Source organism: Anopheles maculipalpis, chromosome 3RL (assembly GCF_943734695.1).
Source record: "Anopheles maculipalpis chromosome 3RL, idAnoMacuDA_375_x, whole genome shotgun sequence".
Lineage (NCBI taxonomy): Eukaryota > Metazoa > Arthropoda > Insecta > Diptera > Culicidae > Anopheles > Anopheles maculipalpis.
In genome coordinates this window covers 34,328,013-34,352,587 of record NC_064872.1, presented here as the reverse complement: position 1 = coordinate 34,352,587, position 24,575 = coordinate 34,328,013, and the positions used below count along the sequence as shown (strand labels likewise).

Here is a 24,575-nt window from a genome sequence, read left to right as displayed (position 1 = left end):
GCAATGTGTCGGTGTGTGTACATGTGATATCAGTGAAATAGTCTGTTACGTATGCTGTTCACAATATGCTTTCCATAATTTATGCTTTCCAGCAGAACGATTCGTTTCCATTTTGCACCTGGTACTCGTGAATCATTCGCGTGAAGACCAAGCGCGAGATGTAATTTTTCTCACTCGTTTTCCCATCGCTTTCGGTGTACGTCCGCTAATGTTGGGCAGGAACGTGGTAGTAGAGGGAAAAATCGAATTAAAGTCTGCAGACAATTTCTAAAAGCCTTTTTGTTGAAATTTTACCTTTTTGATACATTCGTAGGATATAAAATTCCAATAATGTTCCGAGAAAAGAGTGCGATTGGTTATACATTTTTAAACATGCTTTTGAAAAGTGTAAAAGAGATGATGTAGCGTTTCATTTCCAAGAAAAAAAAAATTGATATGGTGGAAAAATTAAAAATGCATTTTAATTTTCAATAATTTATGGTTTTTGTGAAAAGTAATTTGTCATCCATTCAGCTGTTGAAGAACCACTGTCAACACTGTGTTTATTGTCGCTTTGTCTTTATGGTGTAAAAGTTTCATCTATGCCGATAGACGCGTTCAGTTTCTTTTGGGTGTAATAAATGATGCTGTTGCACTTTTGCTTTAATTTGGTTTGTATTTTACCACTTCAATATGAAAATTATTAAATGATACATCAGGAACTGCCTGTCTAGAAAAATAGTCAGGTAAATTCTTGATATTGTTGCTTGGATAACAGTGCGAACTAAGCAAGAATTTTATTGTAGTTCAAAATGGAGGTAATTTGGCAACTCTTTTGTTCTACTCTATTTCAACGGTATGAGGACTACCTCAGTTAGAAGTTGTATTGACTGGATCAGTTGAAGCGGTGGTGTCCTGGTGCAAATCGGGTACCTACATGGATGGGAAGCTACTGACATGGATCGTGTATCCTGGAGAATTATTGTTGATCGGGCCAAGTCACGACGACGTTTTCTACAGTGAGCAAGTCGACAAGGAAGAACTAGAAACTAGAGAGAGGAAGACAGAGGGATAAAGATAGATATAGAGAGGGACAGAAAGAGAGAAACAGAGAGAGAGAGAGAGAGAGAGAGAGAGAGAGAGCTAGACTTTGCATTCCGTTGTGTAACGTTTGTTCATACATACAAAATTCCTTGATAAGGACTATTGCTAAGTAAAACGGATTTTTTCTATCGGTCGCTCGCGAAAAATGGCTCTAGCCTGACGAATAGAAAAAATGTTTACTAATAGAATAAATAATTACTGTCACAAAATTAATATGGCCATTTATCCCTGTTGTATACCTTATCTAGGATGTATTTATTTTATTTATAATTAATTATGACGGTCCAGTGCCGTATTGTTCACACCGCTTGTGTTGAAAAAAAAAAAATACAATTATATTGGTAAGGCATTTCCTCCTTATTCTTTGCCTTATCCCGGGCATACTCGGTTGTGGATGGTTGTGGTGATGGTGATGATGATGATGATGATGATGATGATGCTGATGATGATGATGATGATGATGTAGTGGTGGATGTTGTGAGTTTTGATGGTCCGGGACTATCGCTGTGACTATTGTGATGATGGTGGTTGGTTTCATCCGAGTTCCGGCTATAGTGGTGATGTGGCTGTTCTATTGTTGACATTTGATGTTTGGTCTCGACTGTAACAAACAAATAAACATTGTTAAGACAGCACGAACATTTATTTGTCTGCATACAGTGTTCTCCAGTGCAGTCCAGCCATGACATTCCAAGCTCAATCTAGTCAACGTCCAATCGAAGGATGATCGACAAGCTCTATCCCGCAGCAGCGAAAGCGACTTCACTACTCCCGAGACTGAGCCCGCCAAACACCCCGAACCCGACGCCAACGCTGTCAAACTCAATGTGCCAAAACTGGACTGGAGTGGAGAACACTGCACTTTCTACAACGCCTGCCTCCCTTTTACGGCAGTGTTGGAATCACCCTCGAGTGCTCTTGCCCAGTCATCGGATCACCCGTGGCACTACAAGAAATACACTTAAGACATAGACAACACAACATTTAACAAAAAAGGAATGGGGAAATACGAATAAGGATTGGAAGGATACTAGGGATGTGGAATCATAGGACAAGACCGTTGTCTCTGGCGAATCGGTAAATGATCCTCATGTAGAGGAGGTCCCTGGTAGCCAACACTTCTCTGATTTCTGTACCCGGTCGTCTGCCGACATTCTCGACTGCGCTCAACAAGGAGGGTCTTGCGGTTTCAAATTCCACGCAGGACCACAGAAGGTGATCCACATCGTGGAATCCGTCACCGCAGCCACATACTTTTGTCTGAGCCAGAGTTATACGCTGTAGATGAGCATTCAACGCAAAATGATTCGATTTGGCCATTTATCCCTGTTGTATACCTTATCTAGGATGTACTTGGTTCACTTATTAGAAGTATTGTGCACTTAAGATTTTGTTGAAAAAATATTCAAGTGAGTTGAAAATGACTTTAGCTGAAAAAAGCGTTTTGATCACTTTACGTGGTTACTACATAACGTTCGAATTAGTGCGTAGTAAAGCAGTTTCTTTCAAGATAACTGCCTCAACAACAGTTGAATCGCAAATTTTTCTGACATAGAACGGTTACAATAAATTTATTTTCTACTTTTTATCCAGCAGATATATACAATTTTTCAAATATTGCACAATAGGAGTACAAACATTACACTGCGTCTTTTACATATTTTATGCAATTCAAACAGCTCATGCACTTGTTGAAGTATGATTAAATATCTATTAAATATATTATGCGGTCGTGACGCATACACCTTACCACAAAACTTAACAATGAGATACTTCATATAGTATCAGCCGTCAGTCGCAAACGTGAATACTCCCGCAACCCACCACCCAAAACAGTACCGAAAGGACAAAAAGTTAAGCAAACAAATATACCCGAAATACTGCTCGTTGACACGTGTCATCTGCAAAACCAACCGGAATGAAGCCTGGCGAAGGTAAGGCCAATGAAAGACAAAACAACAACAACAAACAAAAAAAAGCTGCTGTTATTCCACCATAATCAAACCACAATCCACAGCAGCTCTGGACAGAGCGGTAGTGTGGGTGGCGCAGTGGCGCGTGTGGAAAAACTTTCGTCTCACACGGCCCAACCACCGGCACTCATCAAACCAGCTGACGGGTCGCGCTTGGCAGATGTTTAATGCAACAGCGTCCACGCCGAAGTTGCTTCTGTTTGTTTCTGTGGTTCGAGACGGGTGCTTTCAATGATGTGCCGGTGTGGCCGGTGCACCGATCGGGAAGCATCTCATTTTTGGAGTGTTGAAATTTAATCACCAGTAAACACAATTATACTGTGAACACAAAGCGAGTTTCGTTAAATGGGTACGTAATGCGGGCACGGTTACCGATAGAAAAGTGGGCCAGTAATGTAGGCTGAAAAAGAAAACTTACTGCAATTTTGTGTGTGGACTTGTAGTAGGAATACAACAACGATCTCTTTTCGATTGCATAGCAAGTGAACGGTGCAAGATTAATGATTCGAGGGAAAGCTTCGCGACAGCTGGTAACACATAGCTGGAGCGAAAGAGAGCTTTCCACAAATTTTCCATCGTTTACAAATTCGACATAGATTTTCACCAATTTGTAAATGTCTTGTTCCGTGGGGGCTGTCTGTCGTGTCGTGACGCGGTTTTCGTGCGGGTATTACACCAAGCCTTTGTGTGTGTGTCTGAGTTGTATGTGGCGCTGCGGGTGACGCAACTTTTATTTTAGCTTCCATCATCGATTTCCACTGCACGGACGGTGTTTGGAAGGCGGCGCCAAGTGTGCACGTTTTGAATACTTTATGACTTCGATAATCCTAAAAAATTACTCTAATCCTCGATGCTTGACGAGAACTGATGGACCCCCATTGATTCTGTGCCCCTCCTGCTGCCCTGTTGCAGGTGCAGGATTTTCTTCGACCGGGTGCGAGTGGTTTACATGAAATTTTTAGGTTTGTTTGAAAAATGAACACAAGAACCGGATGGGAAAACAAAGCCCGCACCCACCGATGGCTGGGGCGTCACAGCGTTGATGCGTGCACAAAGCTGAGACATAAATCCGTGAATAAACGAATAACAGATCAGGGTGGCAGACTATGGCGGGAAAACACTAGGGAGGTTTATACACGGGTAATCCCTTCGCTAAACAAAGCATCCGAAAAAAGAAACAACCCTGAACCGGTCGCTGGTATTTGGTGTTAGGTGTTGGTGAGGAATATGTTTTGGATTGGATGGATGCTTCGGAAGATAACAAAGGATGTGGAAATGTTGATGCACATTAGCTAGTATCTAGTCAAAAAAGCGATATTTTCGTTTCATCGAAATGTATTAAAAGAATTCGATAATGGAATATTTTAGACAGCAAATCTGCAAATTTTCAAAGATTTTAATAAAATAAGGTAGTGGGTCATAATACTGAAATTTAAATAAATAAAAAAAAGTGTTTAAAATTAGACGAAAAAATATAATTCATTCGACACATCTTAGTTAAGAGCTCTTTAGCATGGAACCTTTTTATATTTTTTAATGATTTTTATTCTATCTTTGGTTAGGTTTAAACCAATGGCGAGATTTTTTTCCATATCTTCGCTTAAACGTTTCGTCGCTGTGATCCAGTACAACATTGCTTTAAAGTCAGCAAGGATAACAAAAGTCAATGAAGTCAGTAAATCGTGTTCAAGATGTTCCAAGGCTTTAGTGCCATAAGACGAAAGAAAATGTTTCCCAAACAAATATTTTACAGAGCATTGTTCTGGTATTGTTCGAATCTAATGACCATTTTAATATTCGTTAATAGATTACCGTCAAACTCTACTGTTCTCGTTTGACTAATTGTTATATGTTCAGTAGCATTACTTAAAAGAGAGCTTTAATTATAGAGGCCTTTAATCTATAATTTTCACGTCATCGGGATCGTTTAAATCCTTCATTAAACCTCAACTTTGGTTCAATTCAAGTCAAGTTATGCCTTGCAATTTAGGGGGTTTTTTGCACCTCATTTAAGTCACAAACAAAAAACAAGCTATACGAATTTTGTGTATCCCCGTTTCCTTTTGAGTTCTTCGCAAACGTCCTTCTACCCTTTTTAGGAGAATGTGTAGTTGCTTTCGGTTAGGTTAAAAATGGATGATTTTTGCCTTGACATTTCGCTGACACTTCGTCGAAGGCCTCGAAGGCGTCGAAGGAAGTTTTCCCCACGATGACATTATTTGGCAAACATCATTCGTTAGCACCCGTTTTTATCTGAGTGGATTTGCCATCACATTGTAACAATTTGGAGACTGTCTTTTTTATTTTGCACCGAGAGGCTTAGTTTTTCTACGCAGCGTTTACGCTGTACAGGCGTCAGGATTGGATGAAGACATCATTATTGATTCATTACATTGCCGTCATTGGCAACAATAGCTTCAGACAGCGAGCTTCTGCCAAGGGTGAGGTGAAGCATCTTGCTAGGAGTTTGTGGTTGCGAATCAATAGAATACCACAAACCAAAAACAACATGATGGGATGACACAGTGGGAATAAATTGAAGATTTAGGTCTTTTTGTTTATAATTTTGGAAAACAGATTATGAAACAAGAGTCCATACATCACAAAACATTTTTCTCTTAGAAAATGAATGGATTTGGTATTAACACTATTTAGGGAAGACAAAACTTATCGAAAAATTTATCAATTCACATAAGTAAAAAAAAACAGGAAGAAAGTAAAAAACCTCAAAACTTAACAATTGCCAAATTTTGTATTGATTACTATTTTCCCGCTGTTCATAGAGACAGAAAAATAAGAAGTGAGAAAAAGAAACCAGTCGTTCACGAGATTGTACAGAGGCTTAGGCTTTAAACGACGTGCGATACCGTAGTTCGTTCACGACCATCGTTTAATGGATTAACAGGCCCTTTTGAAAGTGTCGTTACGTTTTATGTTTACGACACGGCGTATCATCAGTGCCGCCGCTTTACGATTTGTGCCCAGGGTTGTGTCGGTCGGGAGAGGTCGTGAAAATGTGTCCCGTTCGTCCGGTGTGCGGCAGCATATCGAAGGACACCGAAGACCGGAGTCGCGACGCATCGCGAACACCAGAAACGGCTCTGATTTCGCTGACTTTAACGATTGATCGGTTTGATGAGGTGGAACGGTTACTGTACGGCGAAGCGACGATGATAGAGGGAATGGAAAACCCAAGTTTGCTTCCCGGTTCCGCTGATCGTACTTGAGCCTGGAAGTGGGTGAAGTAATCTGTAAAATGTCCGCGATGTCGGCGTTGGTGGTGGTGATGTTGGCATATTTTTTCTTCCACTTAGCGCCCTGAGTGGTTGTGCCAAAGCGTGGGTTGTCCATTAAGATTATTTAAACATTTGCTTCGTTCTTTGTCATTAGCATGTTTATAACGTGTTGTAATGCCGCTTACTTCCTCGGCCAAGGTTCCGTAGGCTAAGGAAGCCATCGTTCGATATTATTGCCCGTTTCCTTGGCACTACATGTCCGGCTTGCCGGGTGAAACAACCCACTTTAAGGGTTGGGTCTAGGGTAGAATGGTTGGGAAAACAGAGCAAAAAACTGCGATGATTTTTGTGCTTTTCATTCTGAACCGGGGTCGCATATAAACCAGCACGCGCCTTGATTCGGTGGGTGAGTTACGAAGAGCACGTTGAAGCATACGGTTCGCGAAAACCAATTTGCTGACGGCTTCGAAAAAAGCCGAAAAAGAAACATTCGATCGACAAACACTCCCCCTGCTGCTGCCTTTGCTGTTACGTGGAAGCCTTTTTGCAACGATTCGGCCGGGGAAACGGTTAGACGGTGAAGCAGAAATCTGTCAATATAAAAATTAAATCTTATGGTTATTTGCTTTCGATAAGGATTCATGGAGCGTGTTTCGTGTGTTCGCCTACCACTTCGGCAAGCATTATTTTGTTGTGCCGCAATCTGCTCCGGTTGGCATTGCACATTATGTGGAGTAATGCTGGCAGCGAGTAATGAACAGCGTGTGCAAGAAGAAAACAAATAAAAAATACTCCCCCTCCCCCACGAGCTCGCAACACTCGTCCCAGGGAAACAATGCAAAAACATGAACCACAAAGCAAGAAAGAAAACCATTGCAAGCATAAGATTTTATTCGCTGCTGCTCTACACTGCTAAGTATTTTATAATGAAAATTTATGATGATAGCCGTGGTAAATTTATTGATATCGATAAGCGTGCTGACTTTGGTTTGTGGGTGGTTTTTCGTGAGTGTGTGTGTGTGTGTGTGTGTGTGTGTGTGAAGTTATGTTTCAGTTCTTTTCTGTTGGTGGAATAGAAACAAAAACCCATCCGATGCATCTGCCGTATGCCGTTGGGCTAGTGGGATGTGAAGCTTATGAGCGAGTGGCAGTTGCACTGGGAGTTGTTAGAAGACGATTGCAGCATTTGTCCACAGTTGAAGACAGGAATGATAGCAACGGAAAATAATAAGGATTTAAAGTGAACTGTCAATAAGAGCAGAGTTTAAGTTAGTGATGTTTTTAAATTGATATGTCATTGGTATTTTTATAATTGTAATAGAGTTATAAGAGTTTCTAGTAGTATTAAGTAACTTTTAATAAAAATAAACAAAAAATTTGTTTTGAGGGTTTGTTTTTTATGATAACCTGGTCGTATTAACCTGATTATGAGCTTTGCTCATATATTGAGCACGCTTTTATATTGAGCACGAATGATTTAAAAAATTCGCTGTTGGCGAAATGTGGGACACTAGTTTAATGGAGATACTATTTCTTTTTATAAATCTATGTATGATCTTCAGGCACTCTACATTTCTCAGCTGTAACAGCGGTAACACAGCAGAGAGGAGTGGCGGACAAGTGGCACTAAACCTGACAAGACTACATTAGGTGGTCAATGTCGTGATATCCAATGCCACACGGGCAACCGTTTGTTTCCTCCAGACTTTTTGCTTATAAATAAACGATCCACTGAAGCTAATGTCTTTAAAACAGCGGTCTGAGCCGGTGGTGAGTGAGTCTTCATTTTAGGTAAAATGAAGTAGCCTAAGCGTCCAAGATCGTCAACACTGCATCGATTCTGCCACTTATTCTGGCTATAATTGAGAGGCTCTAGCAACATCTCCTGAAGGTATATTAAGCGTGTAAAAATTTCCCCGCCCCTCTATCGTTTTCAATTATTTAATTGCGTGTTCAGTAATGCATGGGTGCAACAGACGTCCAAGAAGGTGCTTTTTACGACCGACCTATCTCGGCCCAGGAGCTCCTTCGTTTTGCACAGCAGCTTTTCCTGTCCCGCTGGCAGAGTATGTGGAAGACGAATGATTTTGGGCGTTTCCTCTTCTCGATCTCTTCACAAGTGTCCCTGCGGCTTTGGTTCGATGGGCTCTCTGTAAACCAGACGTTCATGCCAATGATGTCTCACATGATGTCGAATAATTTCGCATTGAATGCCCATCTACAGCGTATAACTCTGGCTCAGACCAAAGTATGAGGCTGCGGTGACGAATTCCACGATGTGGACCACCTTCTATGGTCCTGCGTGGAATTTGAAACTGCAAGACCCTCCTTGGTAAGCGCAATCGAGCACATCATCAGACGAGCGGGTATAGAAATTAGAGAAGTGTTGGCCACCAGTGACCTCCCCTACATGAGGCTCATTTTCCGATTCGCCAGAGACAACAGTCTTGTCTTATGATTCCAAATTCTGAATATGAATCGAATCTGTCACATGTTGTGTTGTTTTTTTAATATGTTTTTTTATAGTGCAACGGGTGATTCGTTGACGACTCAACAGTACTCGAGGACAGTTACAGCTCTACCTTAAAAAAGATGAAGGTGTGCTCTATTGCAGTCCAGTCGTGGCACAACAAGTTGGACTGCGTTGACGTTGGGTTCGGCGTGTTTGGCGGGTTCCTTCTCGAGATTAGCGAAGCCACTTTTGCTTCTGCAGGATGGTTCTTGTCGATTACTCTTGGCAAATGGATCTTAGTCTTAGATCACTTATGGCAAATAGCAGTAAAAACAATTTACACATTTTTTAATAATAGTAAAAAGAACAACTCATTATCGCTGCAGTATCTAGGAAAAGGTAGCAATATTTTTATATAGTTCCTGGATGCAGGATTCTTTCAATGAATTGCCTCTACTAGCTACTAGGGCTCTATACCAATCGCAATCTGTTTTATGCACACATTGTAGAGAGGATGCATTTTTATGCATACCAATTGGACCAATCAACTGTTAAGAAAGTTCAAAAGAATAATTAATTCACTCAATCGATCAAGAATTGTAATAAATTGAATTGATAATCGGAAAAAGGGATTGTAACCTATAAAGGATACCATTTAGCATTTCAACCTTGGGTAGAAAAGTGAGTACGACGTATGTGAACTGCACTATTGCCCTTTGTTTTTCTTGCAACACGTATTCACGCTCAATTATTCCCCACATCAGCCGGCTTCCACGAACGCTTCCTTTACGATGAAGCCAGAAACCTAAAAAAGAAATGTCAACACGACTTACCGAAGAACATTTCATCGTTAGCTGGTCAAAAAACTTTCTCATGATGTGTTTGGGTATTTCTGCATTTTGTTATTGTAGTTATTGTAACGATGCTATCAACGTTCAAAGGAACGTCCGAAGACCACACTCACACAGTTGTTTTTCTTTTTGCTTTCCCAAAGAAAGGGATTTGAGAAAAGTTTGGTTTTTCGTGCCGAAGAAATTTGCCGTCCGGTAGACACGAAACCACAACGAAACAATGCGAATAGCCACCGGGACAGGACGTATTTTCTTCTACGTGTTTGTGACTCTGTTGTACGCACACATATAAACACACTTATCCTAGCACAAAAGTCAAAGGGATAACTCCGGCAAAATTGCATAGGAATCCAAAACCTAGAAGGAGAAGGATTTTTTTCTCGGGTAAAACTTTTACCGAAAACTATTATTACTTCTTCCACACCCGTACAACCATGCCGTCGGGTAAGATTTTTTATGGGCCGTCTGCTTATGGAGCGATACTATGGGAAAGGGATTAGTTTGGCAGTTTTCATCCCCCGTCATCTCTAACAGGTTTGCTACACAACTTCTCGGATGTCTTTCATCCCAACGACGTCGATCACACCTTCGACCTGGCCCATCTCGAATAGACCACCTTCGTAGCAGTTGTTGTAGGAATAAAATTTTACTTTTATTACTCAACATTGCCCTTACGGGTCAGTGTCTTTGACAGCGTTCGCTGGAAGGCGTAAAGTGTCCGTTCAGTGAAAGGATAACGATCGGGGAACGTGCGGAACAACTTCAGCTCGAAACATCTACAAAATGCAAATGTGTACACTCTGGTTTCTACCCATTCACGAGCTCACAAGATTGCATACCGATTCTAGTCCGTGCACGGAAAAGTGGTGAAAAATCATTGCAATCTTAAACGATCCCTTTGTTTTCCATCTACCAAGTAAGGTGTAGCTGTATAAGCGACCCCATTCCCGATGCACACACAGACACTCGCACGAATCCGAACAATTTGCTGTAAAGATAAAGTTTTTATCCATCCAACCTATTCCAAGAGATCAGCATCTCCAATGTAGACATACATACACATACAAACAGCTGAGGATACCTTAAAATTCTTAGGAGGTTTATGCACGAACAAATCTCCATTTTAGCCACGCGTCCACTCAGTAGTTGCAGCTGGAAACAAGGATTACACTTTCTCGATATGGTAGAGCGCAGAGCACTACTTTAGTTTTAGGCCAAAGGCGAAAACTTTTACCTCTGATGAAATTGTGCAGAAAAGTACTGTCAAAGCTCACACAAATCCTATTCGCTAAATCACAAAATCCGCCTTCAAACAAACAAAGCAATAAATGGGACTAAAGGGATGTAATGTTCCACTGTTGGTCCTCCAGCACCACCAGCCAGCCAAACAACCGAGTTACCTTCGATCGATGGAAAATGTCGCATTCGGTTCCTCTTAATCTCTGCACGAGTGTAGACATGTCTGGTGTGGCGCCGATCAGATAGCAATGTACAAGTGCTTAGATATTAGCAACACTGTTAATTCGAATCCTTTCCCTAATCACCACCTAGCACCAGCTCCCACCAGGATTGGTAGGATCAATGGAAACCGAAATGTGCAATTGCAATTGGAGACAAGCGACCCATCGTCTTACAATGTGCCTCGTTTTCCCGAGTGCAAAAGTGTCGATGTTTTGTTCCACTGATTTCACCTTATCTTAAACATGGTCGATTGTGGCAATCATAGGTTCTCGAACGATGTTATCGTCGTTACACACGTGCAATGAAAATAAATACCCGATCATTCGAGCGCTTTGCTAAATGTTTTGTAAATCGCACCACTTTTCCGCACGATTGTGCATTGGGTGTTGGAAATGTATCAGAAGATGGCGTGGTTTGTTGAATGAACATGTTAGTAATAGAATATAACTTTTCCAACAGAAACATGAATCCTAAACTTTGAAACTGTTTTAATTGCTTAAATGATAGTGGAAAATTTTGAGTAACGATTTGTTTTTTTTTTTGTCAAAATTATTCTTCTTTTAATCATATTAACAATTTAAATAATATGTGAAACTCAAATAATTTTTTTTTCGACTGTTCATTTCGATTTCGATAATCGTGACCTTAGTCATGGCTCGTAGCGTTAAAGACGGTGGTGGTAGAGGAGTCAGCGGCCCTGGTTTTCAGACGGCAGGACCGGGCATAAAGATGACTGACTATCCAACAACGTACTCGCAGCAAATCTAGTAAGCCCTTCAATGCCCGTCGTGACTAAAGTAGATTGTTAAGCCAAGAAGAAGAATACAGGATATTCCTAGCATTTTCTACACTTGTCTATGGTTTTTTTGTCGTGTTCCCATATATTTTAGTTTATGTTTCAAAATTTTTTTACACATTCCCATATAGTTTTGGTTTCTAGTTCTGATTTTTTATTTCGTTTTGATATTCTAGCACATAGAATGAATTTCTCATATAAAAGGTTTATGAGCACTCTGAGAATCTCCGTGAAACTGAAACTATAACATGTTTGAATTTAAAAAATTTTCAGCGTGCAAATCAATTTGTTGTCACATAATTTTGCTAAACACAATTTTGGAAATAACCGAGTATGCCCGGGATAAGGCAAAGAATAAGGACGAAATGCATTATCAATATGATTATAAAATTTGTTCAACACAAGCGGTGTTTACTATACGGCACTGGGCCGTCATAATTAATTATAAATAAAATAAATAAATAATTTCGGAAATACCTAAACTTTAATTAATTTTAATTGGTATAATCAACCATTAGTAACCTTATGTAAACAAAATATTTGTACTCCCTGGTTAATTTGTATGCTAAAACAAAAATAAAGTTACAGTGTCTCGGAGTTCCTCAGAATGCTCATAAACTTTTATTCCAGAAATTCGCTCTATGCTCTGGCATACCAAAACGAAATCATAAATTAGTAGTTGAGGTGACGTGCCAAAAAAAAACTCGGGAAGTGAACAAATATATTTAAGCGTGCGTCAAAAAATCTGGCGATGAAATCAAAAATACTTAGGAAAGCGTCAAAAAACCTCAGAATACCCTGTATCTGTTGAAATCAGTTATGGAGCAATTTGCCTATATTTCTTTTCTTCTTATGGCATAATGGAAGTATAGATATTTATGCATCCCTTGTTTACAAAATTTTTACTCACTAGCAAAACTGTATGCCAATTTTCACGAGTTTACACAACAGTTTGCTAGCATAAGCTATTCCTTGCTGCGCATTTACCATCTGTAAAACACAACCTTTTATCACCCATCATCAAAAAATCCTCCCACAATAAACATGATGCTGGTGGTTCTGAAGGAACCATCGACTAAAACGAACGAGGAAAGCAACAGTTAATGTAGTGTCAGCATGAAATGCCTATTTAACGTTCATCTGCTGTTTAAAAAAAATCAAATTCCTTCAAGCTGTTCATGTTTCAAGCGTACGCAAAAACAATCTGGAGTTAAAGCGATACAATAAAATGTGAAAAGTGCGGCAGAGAAGTGAGTAAAACAACGGAAAACCAACCACTCTCCTTTTTCGTACTAAATAAATGGGCTCAATTTGTTGTTAGAAATCGTCACCGTTAGCTAAACGCATTGCGAGCAAAAAAAAAAAAGTAAAACCCAAGACAAAAAATAACAAAAATCACTTCACGCCTAACTTTTTGGCGTGATTTCCACGTTCGCATTAAGCTTATCAACTGGGCTAGGGAAGTCCAGTTCTGAAGGGACGTGATGGGGGTTTTACGTGGTGATGGGAAATAATCTCATTTCCACAGTGCTGCTTCCAGTGCCTTTTTTTGTGCTTTAACGTTTTCTCGACGATCGGTCCCACGATTGTGGAAGTATTTGAACGCCACCGCCCGCTTTGGCCGCGGTGCGCCCTTCTACGGGGCATATAATCTTTTAAAGTTCAATTTGAATAAATATCGCGGCTATAAAATATGCAAATTATATTTTCAAGATTTTACAATTTAAATTTTCCCGCGAGTGCGGTTGTCCTCTCAAAATGGTCCTCACAGTCGACAGTCGATGGTGTACAGCGTTGTCTATGAGTAGGTTGCAGCTTGATTTTTGTTCGATTTTTACTCTTCTGTGTGGCGTGTGGCCAGCGGCGGCAACGACGATGGTGGAATCTGGTTTGGCGGTAAGAAATCGATAGGAAAAATCAAGCTTCACCGTTTGCCATTGGAAGGGCATAGAGGTGGCTCGTAGCTAACGGGACTCCTTCCTGGTTTCGATTTGGTATCGGAGAAAATGTGAACCATTTCTCGGGAAAAGTCCCCGTGAATCGACCTGTTGGGGTGAGTGCAAAGACGATTGCATACACCACAGGCGCTTGACATGGGAATGCGGAGTCAAGCGGATCGGTAACAAAGCGAAATTTTATTTTCTCCAAATGAGAATCACTTTAGTCTCAATCGGAACCTGAGTGGAATATGAAAGCAGTAGCAGCACCAGACACAGAATCGAATGCCTTCGGTATCGGTTGGTAGTACCGGTAGCGAATGGCCAGCGTAAGCGCATTTCCCGAAGGGAACAGAACCAGCCTCACCGTGATTGGTGCTGGGTAATGGTGGGAAGCTATGGCATGTCTGAGAGGTCGCTGATATGGTGAAGATCTCAGCTACGAGATGAAAGAAATGCCGAACACCGGTCGGAGGTCGATGTTGAAGTTGTCGTTGTCGGTTGTACGTTGTGTGGACATCGAGATTGGTCGAGAGCACTCGCCGAGCTGCCCGTGTAGCAGCACGGGGTAAGCGACGAAGTGATTCAAATGCAATAACAAGCATCGTTTGTCCGTTTCCGAAGTACTGTCCCAGTGCTGTGCTCGTTCGGTGCAAAACATTTTCGGTCACGATAAGTTCCATACCACACTCTACCACTAGCCCTTGCCTTGTCTTCGCGAGTAAAATAGTGACCAAAAACCGTTTCCACGTGTCTGCCAAGCTTCGATATGAAATAGTGAGGATTTTTTTTCCCCTCTGCTCTTGTCATTCTTTTATTTTCACTCTTCCAAGCTGGGTCCCAACCGACAGACCGAGTCGTACACAATGGTCGGGGTGGGTGCTAAATCGATTTGCACAAATTAGAACTGGAGGTCGCTGTCGGTGTCTGGGGCCTGTATATCTTCCGGAAAAAAGCTGGGGGCCGGGTTTTGGTTCCGTTCGGCACGTTTTCGATGCCAGTTAAGCATGGTAATTTATTTGAAGTCATCGAGGTTTCGCCTGACCGGACCTTGCCGGTCCCTTGTCGCTGTGGATATGGAAGAGTATCAGTGTCGAAGCTGCAAAACAGACAGATGGGGAACGTGATTTTACAATAGATATTTTAGTTTTTATTACTGGCAAGAGGTCTGGTGGAAAATAGTAGAAAACTATGAAAGTTAGTGTAGTTGTCAGTCGAATACTGTTGCATTTGTAGTGCTCAAGAGCTAGAATTATATTCAAAGATAGAAATAGATGAAAAAAGACAAATACCTTTTATTTGAACCCTTGGTGATCAGTATTCCTTTGTATATCAGTAATAACTTCTGTGGTGGCCCGGTGGTACAGGGGACAGCGGTGTCTGTCTTCAAAGGGCAGGGCCGGAGTTAAAATGCATTCCGCCGTAGTGAGGACTGACTGTCCAACTACGTGGTATAGTAAGTCTAATAAACCATTCGACGGCCGGCGTCGTTAATCCTAGAAGAAGGAGAAGAAGAAGAACATCTTACATTGTAGACGTTTTTGCTTAATCTTGTATTACTAAGTCATAAGATTATAAAGAACTTTTCCGGAACGGTGATACAGGCGACAGCAGCGTTGGTATTCACATAGCAGGACCGTCATTGAAATCCCATCTCGATCGTTCCCCCATAGAGAGGACTGACTAGCTAACTTGGGGAATTTGAGGACAAAACATCAGCCAATCAGAAACTTCAGAAACAATTAGTTTTGTGAATGAAACTCAGTTCAGTTTTTATAGTAATTTTAAAAACGCTTTCCAGGAAATATTATTTAATAATCAAACGAGGAACATCAATCTTGAGGATCTCTGATGAGATTTTATAAATATTTTTTTCTAAATTATATGTTAAGTCAGGCTTTCCACTAGTGAACTGGGTATCAAAGTTAACTTTGTTGTTTGTATTTCGTATCGATTATGATAATTTTCGATTGAAATACATCTTTATGCGTTTCTTACAAGAAAAAATTGGACTCTTATTCATCTCACTGTCACGATTTCGGAGAAATTAAAAACAAGGAATAAATTTGCTTTTTTGTACAATTTAACGTACATTAAATAATTAAGCATATAAATTGTTGATGAATGATAAGGTGTTGCTTGAAATTAATTGAAGGAAACTTTGCTTAATAATGAATCTGCTTGATTAAATAATACTTGAAAGGTTGATAACAACCAATTGTGCGTCAAAAAGTTGTTTTTGGCTGCCATGTTTGTCTCAGCAGCTCTTAAACGCTTGCTCAAGTGTCGCAGATTATGCTGCAATATATTGAACCATCCAGATGTTGAATTTCCGTTTAATTTGCAGCATTGAACGCTCTTGCTTGTAGTCTGTTGTTTTTCGTTTCTGGTAAATTTGGTTCCATTTGGGGCGTCCAGCGCACACGCAGCGAATGCAACGCGCTCGACGCTCACTCACAAGTATCGTTTATTGTGAATTCACGCACAGCATTCGGCGATAAATTATTCACACCCCGCGTACGAATCACACTCGTAGCTGGCTGCTCGTACAGCTACTTGTATTCATTTTAGATTCGTGAAAATACGCCGTCATTTGTGTGTCGCGTTGTAAAACGGTGGGTCCTACTCGTGGGCAGCTTACGAGTGGTAAGGTTTTCCCAGTGGAAAGAAAAACGATTCTGGGTGCGGGGCGGGAGCGGTCTGCGATCCTCCCCTGCAGAAAAGCGACCCGAGTGGTTAGCACAGCCCAGCGGACGGCTCAGTGCGCCGAGTGCCCATTACAGGCACAGTGCTTGGGGAATGCTAATGTTTACAGCATGGAAATTGATGCCTTCACTCGAGCATTTCGGCTTGATACCGGCGTTGGGGTGGCGTATCGTATGGTTCGATGGTGCAAATTGAGTATCCTGATGCAGGGTAGGGGGCGCGAGCCCTGAAAACGATTCACCAGCCAGCCTATGTTACATCCGGTAAAGTGGCAAAGAAAATAAAATCACTGCCCACCATGCTTCCTCGTTGCGTTGCGGAACCTTATCTGAAGTGACAGAAGCGACCGAGCGTGGAGACGAAACTCCATAAATATTATTATTTCTCTCTTAATTTGACAGCGTTTACGTTCCCGCCCCAGCATTGATTTATGTGACGGGCTGAAGAGTTTTGCGTGCGCAAAGATTTTTCCCCGTGTGTATGTGTGTGCAAATCGTGGAAGTGATCGGTCGTCCTTACACTGTTAGCAGCTGCATTGTAGCCGGTGTAGGGTTTTTGTAGGACAATTCTGGATGTGTGAAATGTTATCAGCAGTTTCACATAGGGTTTGAAATTCAATTGTTTGAGCGAGTTGATACATGAAGAAGATTTTAAAGTTTTAATTTAGTTCAGTAGTTTAAAGTGGTATATCAGGATGTTTTTAGAATTATAATCGATTGTTTATTAAACAACTTGGGTGGCCCGGTAGTAAAGGCGAGAGCAGCGTCGGTCTTCACACGGCACGAGGCAGGAATGAGGACTAACTATCTAGTCTAGTAATTCATTGGATGGCTGGCGTTACCTGGAAGGTCGTCAAAGTTAAATCGATCCTCTCTTCCCCTTTTTCTTCTGCATCTATAGTACCGCAAGGAAGTGTCCATAGTCCTCTGTTGTTGGTTCTATTAATTAGTAATGTCTCCCTATATTCTACCTTTTCATATATCTTACCTTTTCATTGCTTCCTTAGCTATGCCAACGATCTAAAAATAATCCACCCTATCTCCTTCCTAGCCGACTGTTCTATCCTTCAGGATATCTTTGATCGGTTTACAACCTGGTTTTCTCGTAATTCCCTGACACTTTGCCCTGTTAATGGAATTCCATTTCATTTAGTCGTTCCCGAACTCCTATTATGTTCTCTAATGTTCTCAATGGCGTCAGTGTAAATTGTGTTTCGGTCATCAAGGACCTAGGTGTTTGGATTGACTCTGGCCTTAGTTTTTCGTACCATATCGATGCTGTTTTAGGCAGTGCTTGGAAAACTCTTGGTTTGTTGAAACGTGTGACCAGCGATTTTTTTCCGATCCTCCGACCTGCCAATGCTCGGTTTTCCTCAGTAGTTAAGTCATTGCTGGAGTACTGCTCAGTTTTCTGGATCCCCTCTGCTAGGCTTCACATCGATCATATAGAGCGGGTTCACAGGTCTTTCACAAGGTTTCCTGCTCGTAAATTGCTAGGTGATTCGGCCTCTGTTCAACCTCCCTACGAGTCCAGATGTCAACTGCTAGGTTTACGGTCTCTCCAAGATCGTTGCTTCCTGGATCAATCCTCTTTCATCGTTTCCCTTCTTCTCGATCTCTTAGAAGATCTCTTAGATCTCTGCTAAGAGAGCAGGAGAATCTCTCTTATCCTCAATCCATTTCTATGTACTGCTTCGTGCATTGGTCCTTAACCTTGTGACTCACGGTTTGGATCTTTCTTAACCTACTTCCGCTACCACTTAAATACATTCCTGTATGTTTAGGACTTAGGTTAGGGTAATCGGTTCTTATTTTATTTGAGTATCTGTTGAGGTTCATTACTTATTATGTTACATTTGTGTAGCCGTAAGGCAGACAAATAAAAATAAAAATAATAATATAACAATGTAAAGTCCAGGAGAAGCATACAAAATCAAGAAAACTATCAAATAGTGTGATGTAACGAATTGAGATGTAACGAAAACTTTGCTTACATTATTACAGAGCCAAACTATGCTTTGTCAAGTATCGCACAAGATATCGAGCATGGACATTCTCATAGATCTATATGGAGGTGCTTGGTAAAACAGACTCAAATAAAACTTTTGACAAGACATCGAACAAATCCATTTCTTATTGTGTGGCATGTCCAATGTCCCACCTATTCTGCTCTGTGTATACTCTTTTGTATTACTTTACTATTTTATTCCATGCCAAAATAACAAAAAAATTAAATAGAATTAAAGAACAAAAATTTAGACAATCGGGATGGAATGATTGGACGAACAATGAATGGATCGTAATTATGTGCATTTTGCTTCACCATTTCATTTCATTTGAACGAATCAACAAGAGACGGACCAGCTCGATGCAATTGCCGTAGTCGATTTGTAGCGATATCTGTTTGTGTTTGCTTCAGCGCAACATTTAATTCTTGACGCTCAGCAAGGTTGGCATGGTGGGCAAAGGTTTTGGCAAAAATGGAAAAATAATTGTTGAAACGTTGTAGACTTGTTGCTTGTTTGTGTATTTGTGGCCGAAGGGAGAGTATCAAAAGTGTGTGTTTGTGATTGCGTTTAAACTTTATACAATTATTCAACCCTCAATGCACGAAAATCAGTAAATAATGATGCATAACATTCATTTGTTCACACACCTTTCTATTCTGTAACAGCTATGTACATAGATCTTTTTTATTGGCAATTTCGATGGTCTTGACAAGGGGGGAACGAATACTCCGTATTTATCTGCAACATTGTAACACATTTATCTCACAAAATTCGCAACAGCAGCAACGGAACGAAACATCACACAAACTATTACACTCGCCTAACCTACATTCAGCGGCTGCGTTCCGGAAGGTCATCCAACATTTATGACTTCATTTCCGGTGCAGCGCGTCCCACAGTGCACAATCGGGCGGTCAGATTAAACGTGTACAAACAGAAAAAAAAACGGTGACAGAATGGAGGAAAACAGCGGCATAAAACAAAACCCATCGAGCAACACCCATCCCCCACACGCAAGCTGAACCGTGTCACATTGTATTTTGCTTTCTGCTGGCACATTTGCTAACAAAAGTGTTGCTTTTTTCTGTGTGGATTTGAAGATTTGTTATGCTTTGTGTCTTGAAATGTTCAGTAAAGCAAGCTCTTCTGCCTGAATGTTTTAGCCTGAATTGTCGTTTAGCTGTCGTATTGCCATTTTTACGTTCAGTTTTGAGTGTACCGTTCGGAGCCGTTCTGTAGAGGGATTTGTTGTTTAGGTTAGGTCCCACTTCTGGTGCAACGCTTTCGGAGTCTGACACACTTCTCTAACGGGTGGATTAAGCTCGGCCAAGAAACACGGCTGGGTAGCCGTCTCGGATGCTGACGGTGGTAGAAGAAAGCAAGATTGTGCGTCCGGTGAATGGTGCATTCATTAACATTCTACTTTTCTGCAAATGCTGGCTTAGGTCGTCGATGGTACCGAGAATGAGAAGAATATTGCAAAATCCCCGGCAAAATCCTGGCGGAATTTGGTGAATGAACGCAAACGGTTTTCTTGAACGAGAGCTTAAACGAAATATCACAGGCACAAGGTCGGTCGGTTGTGTCGCAGAAAGTGTCCAAAGGCTTGCAGATCCCTTTTAAGGTACTCGGGAACGTTTGATTATTTTTTTTTTTTTTGGTTGGTGTTCGTTTCATCTCAAACATCTTTTCTCTCCAGTGCGGGTTCGAATCAAAGCAGAGCCAAGCCTGACAGTTGAATATTGTTCCGCTTCCCTAATGATGTTCTGCAGTGGCTCTAGAATCCTGGTTCCTTTTTTTGCGTGCTTTTCAAATTTCCCAGGATGCACCGATCGTCTAGTGCCACCAAAAAAGTAGCTCACTTTGTGTGCGTGTGTGCCTGTATTGGCGACGTTTTTTTCCTCGACACTCCCTAAGGCAAGCATCGCTTATGGTCATTTTAACAACGGACAGCAAAGAATTTGGTTCGAGGCAGGATATGTCTGTTTTGTGTCAAAGAGTTGTGACCGGCTTCTTGTTCCATTCGTTCCCGAAGCGGGCCGTCAGCTCTCGCAAACGGTGTAATTGGGCTGCTCGAACAGTGTGTCTTTCCCGGCTTTTGCTTTAATTTATTTCCACTGGGGCACGGCAGCCGAGGAGTGTGAAATCTGGCGGTTGAGGTTCGGTGGGTCCAATTCGATGCTCAACTCCAGTGCCGTCTTTTTAGGTTAATTCCACAGCCACGCTTGCAAAGGCGACCGAAGATGAACTATCTCTCACGGGTTTGAAGAATGATATGCCAGTAAGGAACAACAACAAAAAATCCTCTAGAAAGAATGCGCTCAGCATGATGGAAAATTGGTCATGGAGGGGGTGGAAAAATGCTGGCTGGCTGACCCTCATCCGGCGGAACTACGGTGCGATCGTTTTCCATGCCGGTGAAGGAAGCAAAGTTTAGTAGAAATTTAATTAGTTTCCCTTCAGCCCGTTTGGGCCGCTTGTGCCGTTGGCCATTGTGCTTCGGTGTTGTTTTGTAGCTAATACGTGTGTGTGTGCCCGAATGTGTTTGTGCATTTTCTTACGTCTTTTGTATCGTTGTGTGTAGGTTGGTCTTTTATTGTGCGCTTGTTTATCTGCTTTTTTTCGCTCCTTTTCTCAGCACAAGTAGCAAGATCTTGAGGTCCACAACCGACTGGTACCATACTTTTTGCCAAACAATGAAGGCGCAAATGAAACGCGCAAACGAAAGAAGGACACAGTTGCAAGTGCACTGCAAAACGGGAGAATGTCACCAGTGTGTTGCATCATCGTTGCATAAAATGAGATTTTTACGGTTTGCTGAGTTTTGGCGTGATTTCGCGTTTTTTTCTCCTCCTGTTTTTTATTTCTAGTTAGGCTGTGTTATTAAAAGGGTAGCTGTTGCGTGGCAGCTTTTTTTGTGCTTAGTTTGGCAAGCTGTTTTCTTTCCTTAAATTGCAACTAAAGGGATTTTCTCAACTGCCCAAACCAGACGATTTCCCAAAATGATCGCGCTCGGCTGATGATGGCGTGTGTCCAGGTTGTTTTGCCTTTTTTTTTTTTGTGTGCTACATGTTTTGTGTATATTTTTTTATTGTTCTTAAATAGTCAGCTTTCACAAAGAGCTGATGTTGGGAAGAGAAGCAAAGAATAGCAAAAGACAAAACATGCTTCGGCTTTTAATTGACTTCTGAACTGGAGTTTGACGAAGTGGAACAAATTGTCCTTCTCTTGACGTTGGCAACAGGCCAATGCAAGAGGACGACCGGTGACTTTACGGTTTGCGACTTACAGGTTAAGGTTTGTAGGGGGAATAGGGACGTAAAGCAATACGGGATGTGAGATAATGAACGTCGAGGATTGGAGATTTGGCATGGCACTTGTAATTTGCATTGTAATTTGTTTCTCGCTACTATTCACGACAATTACACTGCCTCAAGATATGTCTTTTATGCTACCATTTGAGGTGATGGTTTCATGCATGGAGATTTTTAGAATAAAGATTACAATTTGTAACAAACGTCAGTTTTACTAGACTCATCAATATATATTTTTCTTCTTCCTGGCCGAGCGACCTGCTAGGTTATGGATTTATAGGACTTACTTATAACCACGTAGTTGAATAATCAACCCTCACTACAGCAGACGGTTGTAAAAACCGTCTCCGCTATCGCTTCGACTGGAAACGTAAAATCAGGGTTTTTATTGATAAATAATTTTCCTTCCCTTTACCCAATCCATAGTTTTATGCCAATTGCTTTGAACTGAAGATTCTTCTTTATAAAAGATTGAACTGAAAGGATTTGCGCTTCAATGTATTTTCGAGAGTTAGTGTTGAAAAACGGAATTATTTGAAATTCCGCATCAAGTCTCCTTAGATTGTCTATAAAAACTCGTATTTCAATGTAGAATACGATTAAACTGAGAAAATTGATGAAATGATTATGAATTTATAATTGTTGATACATCCTGTGAACGTGAATGATTCATCAACAAATTTCAAGACTCAAGGGGCTCTATCATCCAAGATAACAAATCCAAATATTTGCATGCGACGACAATAGGGGAACCATTGGAGCATAGTTAGAACAGACTTTCCACAAAACTAGATTTTGAACTTATTTTATTTATATTTGCAACAAGACAACGTATACAGCAACGATCAACGATTGCTTACAGCGGAAATAGCCAACGATTGAGGCATATTCTGCGGATTGCTTTGAACCGGATAACAAGAAGCTCGTTGTCGTTGAATTGAGAGGAGTGGAGTTCTTCGCCAGATAAAAATGGAAACAAACAAACAAAACTTGGGACAAAAACTTGTTAATTAATTAACAATCCAATCAACAGAAAATTGACTGAAGGTATATTTTATTAGAATTCGGAATATTTTCCATATTAGTCGTTCGTTAGACATAGTTTGCAAAGGCTCAACAAAAAATTGCAATTATTTTCAACTTGTTGCATTTCTACACGATCAAAGAAGTATGGCAGTAGCGTTCGTGATGTTCGAACTTTAGGAAAGAAGCTTCACTATTGCTGATCAACAATTAACCGTTGTGATGCTCCACAAACTGTCACGATAGCATTGCTGTAGATCGCGCGTCATCTGTGCAAAGTTTCGATAACCTCCACCATACTGTTCGGCAAAAATGTAGCTTCGGTAGCAAACGGACTGAAGCAGCGTGCACGACCATCTGCCCTGGACGAGTTCCGGCTTGAACAGGAAGCTCTCGTCAGCGGGCCGTTCAGAAACCAGATAGAGACAGTTGTTGTCGCTCGCCCGAAGATACTCTCGAGTATCGCTGTTCTGGATGTAGTAGTTATTGCCCGGTCCCACGATCATGTGCCAACGGTCGCGTTCGCCCGAGTTAGGATTCACAAGTGATGCGTACCTCGGACTGTCACGACGATCGTAGGAGTCCACTGCAGCCAACAATTGTCCGGTAGCGACCGACGTGATCTGATGGCAGTAGCGACGCGGTTGTTCGTTTTCCTCCGATCGGCATCGTTCAATCACACAGCGCTGGGGACAGTAGAGAGCGGTGCTGTACTGCGAGTAGCGAGGCACACAGCCATACTGCGTGACGCACCCATCCGTGCGGCAGCTGCGTTGCTCCTTGACGTACATGGCGTTGGCATGCCCGGAAAAAGTCAAAGCACAGACGGCGAGTATCGCGGCGAACATGATGGCAGTGTTGTGATGGTGAGTATGTGTATATGACACGTTCGGTAACTGAGAAGACACCCGGATTGGTACTACTGACCGCAGTCCAGCTGAACACACTTTTATATAGATTCCATTCGATTGCGACACAACGCTACACAGGGCACACACAGATGCGGCTGAGGAAAGGTGGGTCTCTGTCAGCTAGAACACGACGCTGTAACGGCAAATATCCCATGAATGATCGAGTTGATGATCATTCGGTAAATAGATGAGCTGCTTGGTATGGAAAGCGTTAAAAAGCAGGAGGGAGGGAGAGAGAGAGAGAGAGATAGCTGGGTGTGTGAAAAAGAGACAGCAAAAGATACGAAGAGAAAGATAAGAACACATTGCATGAGTTAGTGTATGATGATGCGCGGGAGAAATGGTTCCGGTGTTATGCACATGGCCTTGCACACTAAAGGTATGACGGTATCGATGCGTTGATCGTGCACTCAGAACCGTTTCAAGGTCGTTTGGCTAGCAGAGTTTATCGCTGGGACAGGCCATCTGTGGAACAAGCCTCCATTGACAAGCGGCTCCATGCGTTGTTCCTAATCCAGATGAGTTTGATGAGGTAACGACCAGGTTCTGTTGGTTTATCGGTTCCATTTCCGAGGATACACAGAGCAGCTGTTGCTTCAGGTAGTTTGAAATAACAGTTTCTGAGGAGGCAGGCCAGTTAGGATAGTAAGGTCCAAAGACGAAGGCTTGCACATTACTCGAAGTCAGCTGATTTTTCTCGACGACGTAGGCACGATCGTTAGGTGCTACCATAAGGTACTGGCCTGTCTGTACGTTGCACAGATAGAAACAGGTTGGATAGGCTTTCATCAGCTTCCAGATCGAGTTGGTTCGATTTGGTGAAA

At 41.6% G+C, this 24,575-nt stretch overlaps 1 protein-coding gene across 1 annotated transcript; it reads right to left on the bottom strand.

The window, feature by feature from the left end:
- Window positions 1-23,023: 23,023 nt before the first annotated feature.
- On the bottom strand, window positions 23,024-23,951 carry LOC126565388 (uncharacterized). Its single transcript, XM_050222562.1, has one exon. It carries the CDS (start codon window positions 23,686-23,688, stop codon window positions 23,044-23,046), a length of 645 nt encoding a protein of 214 aa, XP_050078519.1. The 5' UTR covers window positions 23,689-23,951; the 3' UTR covers window positions 23,024-23,043.
- Window positions 23,952-24,575: the final 624 nt, after the last annotated feature.

Coding starts and splice junctions, on each gene's coding strand:
- LOC126565388 (XM_050222562.1), bottom strand. CDS start 23,688: ATGTTCGCCGCGATACTCGCCGTCTGTGCTTTGACTTTTTCCGGGCAT.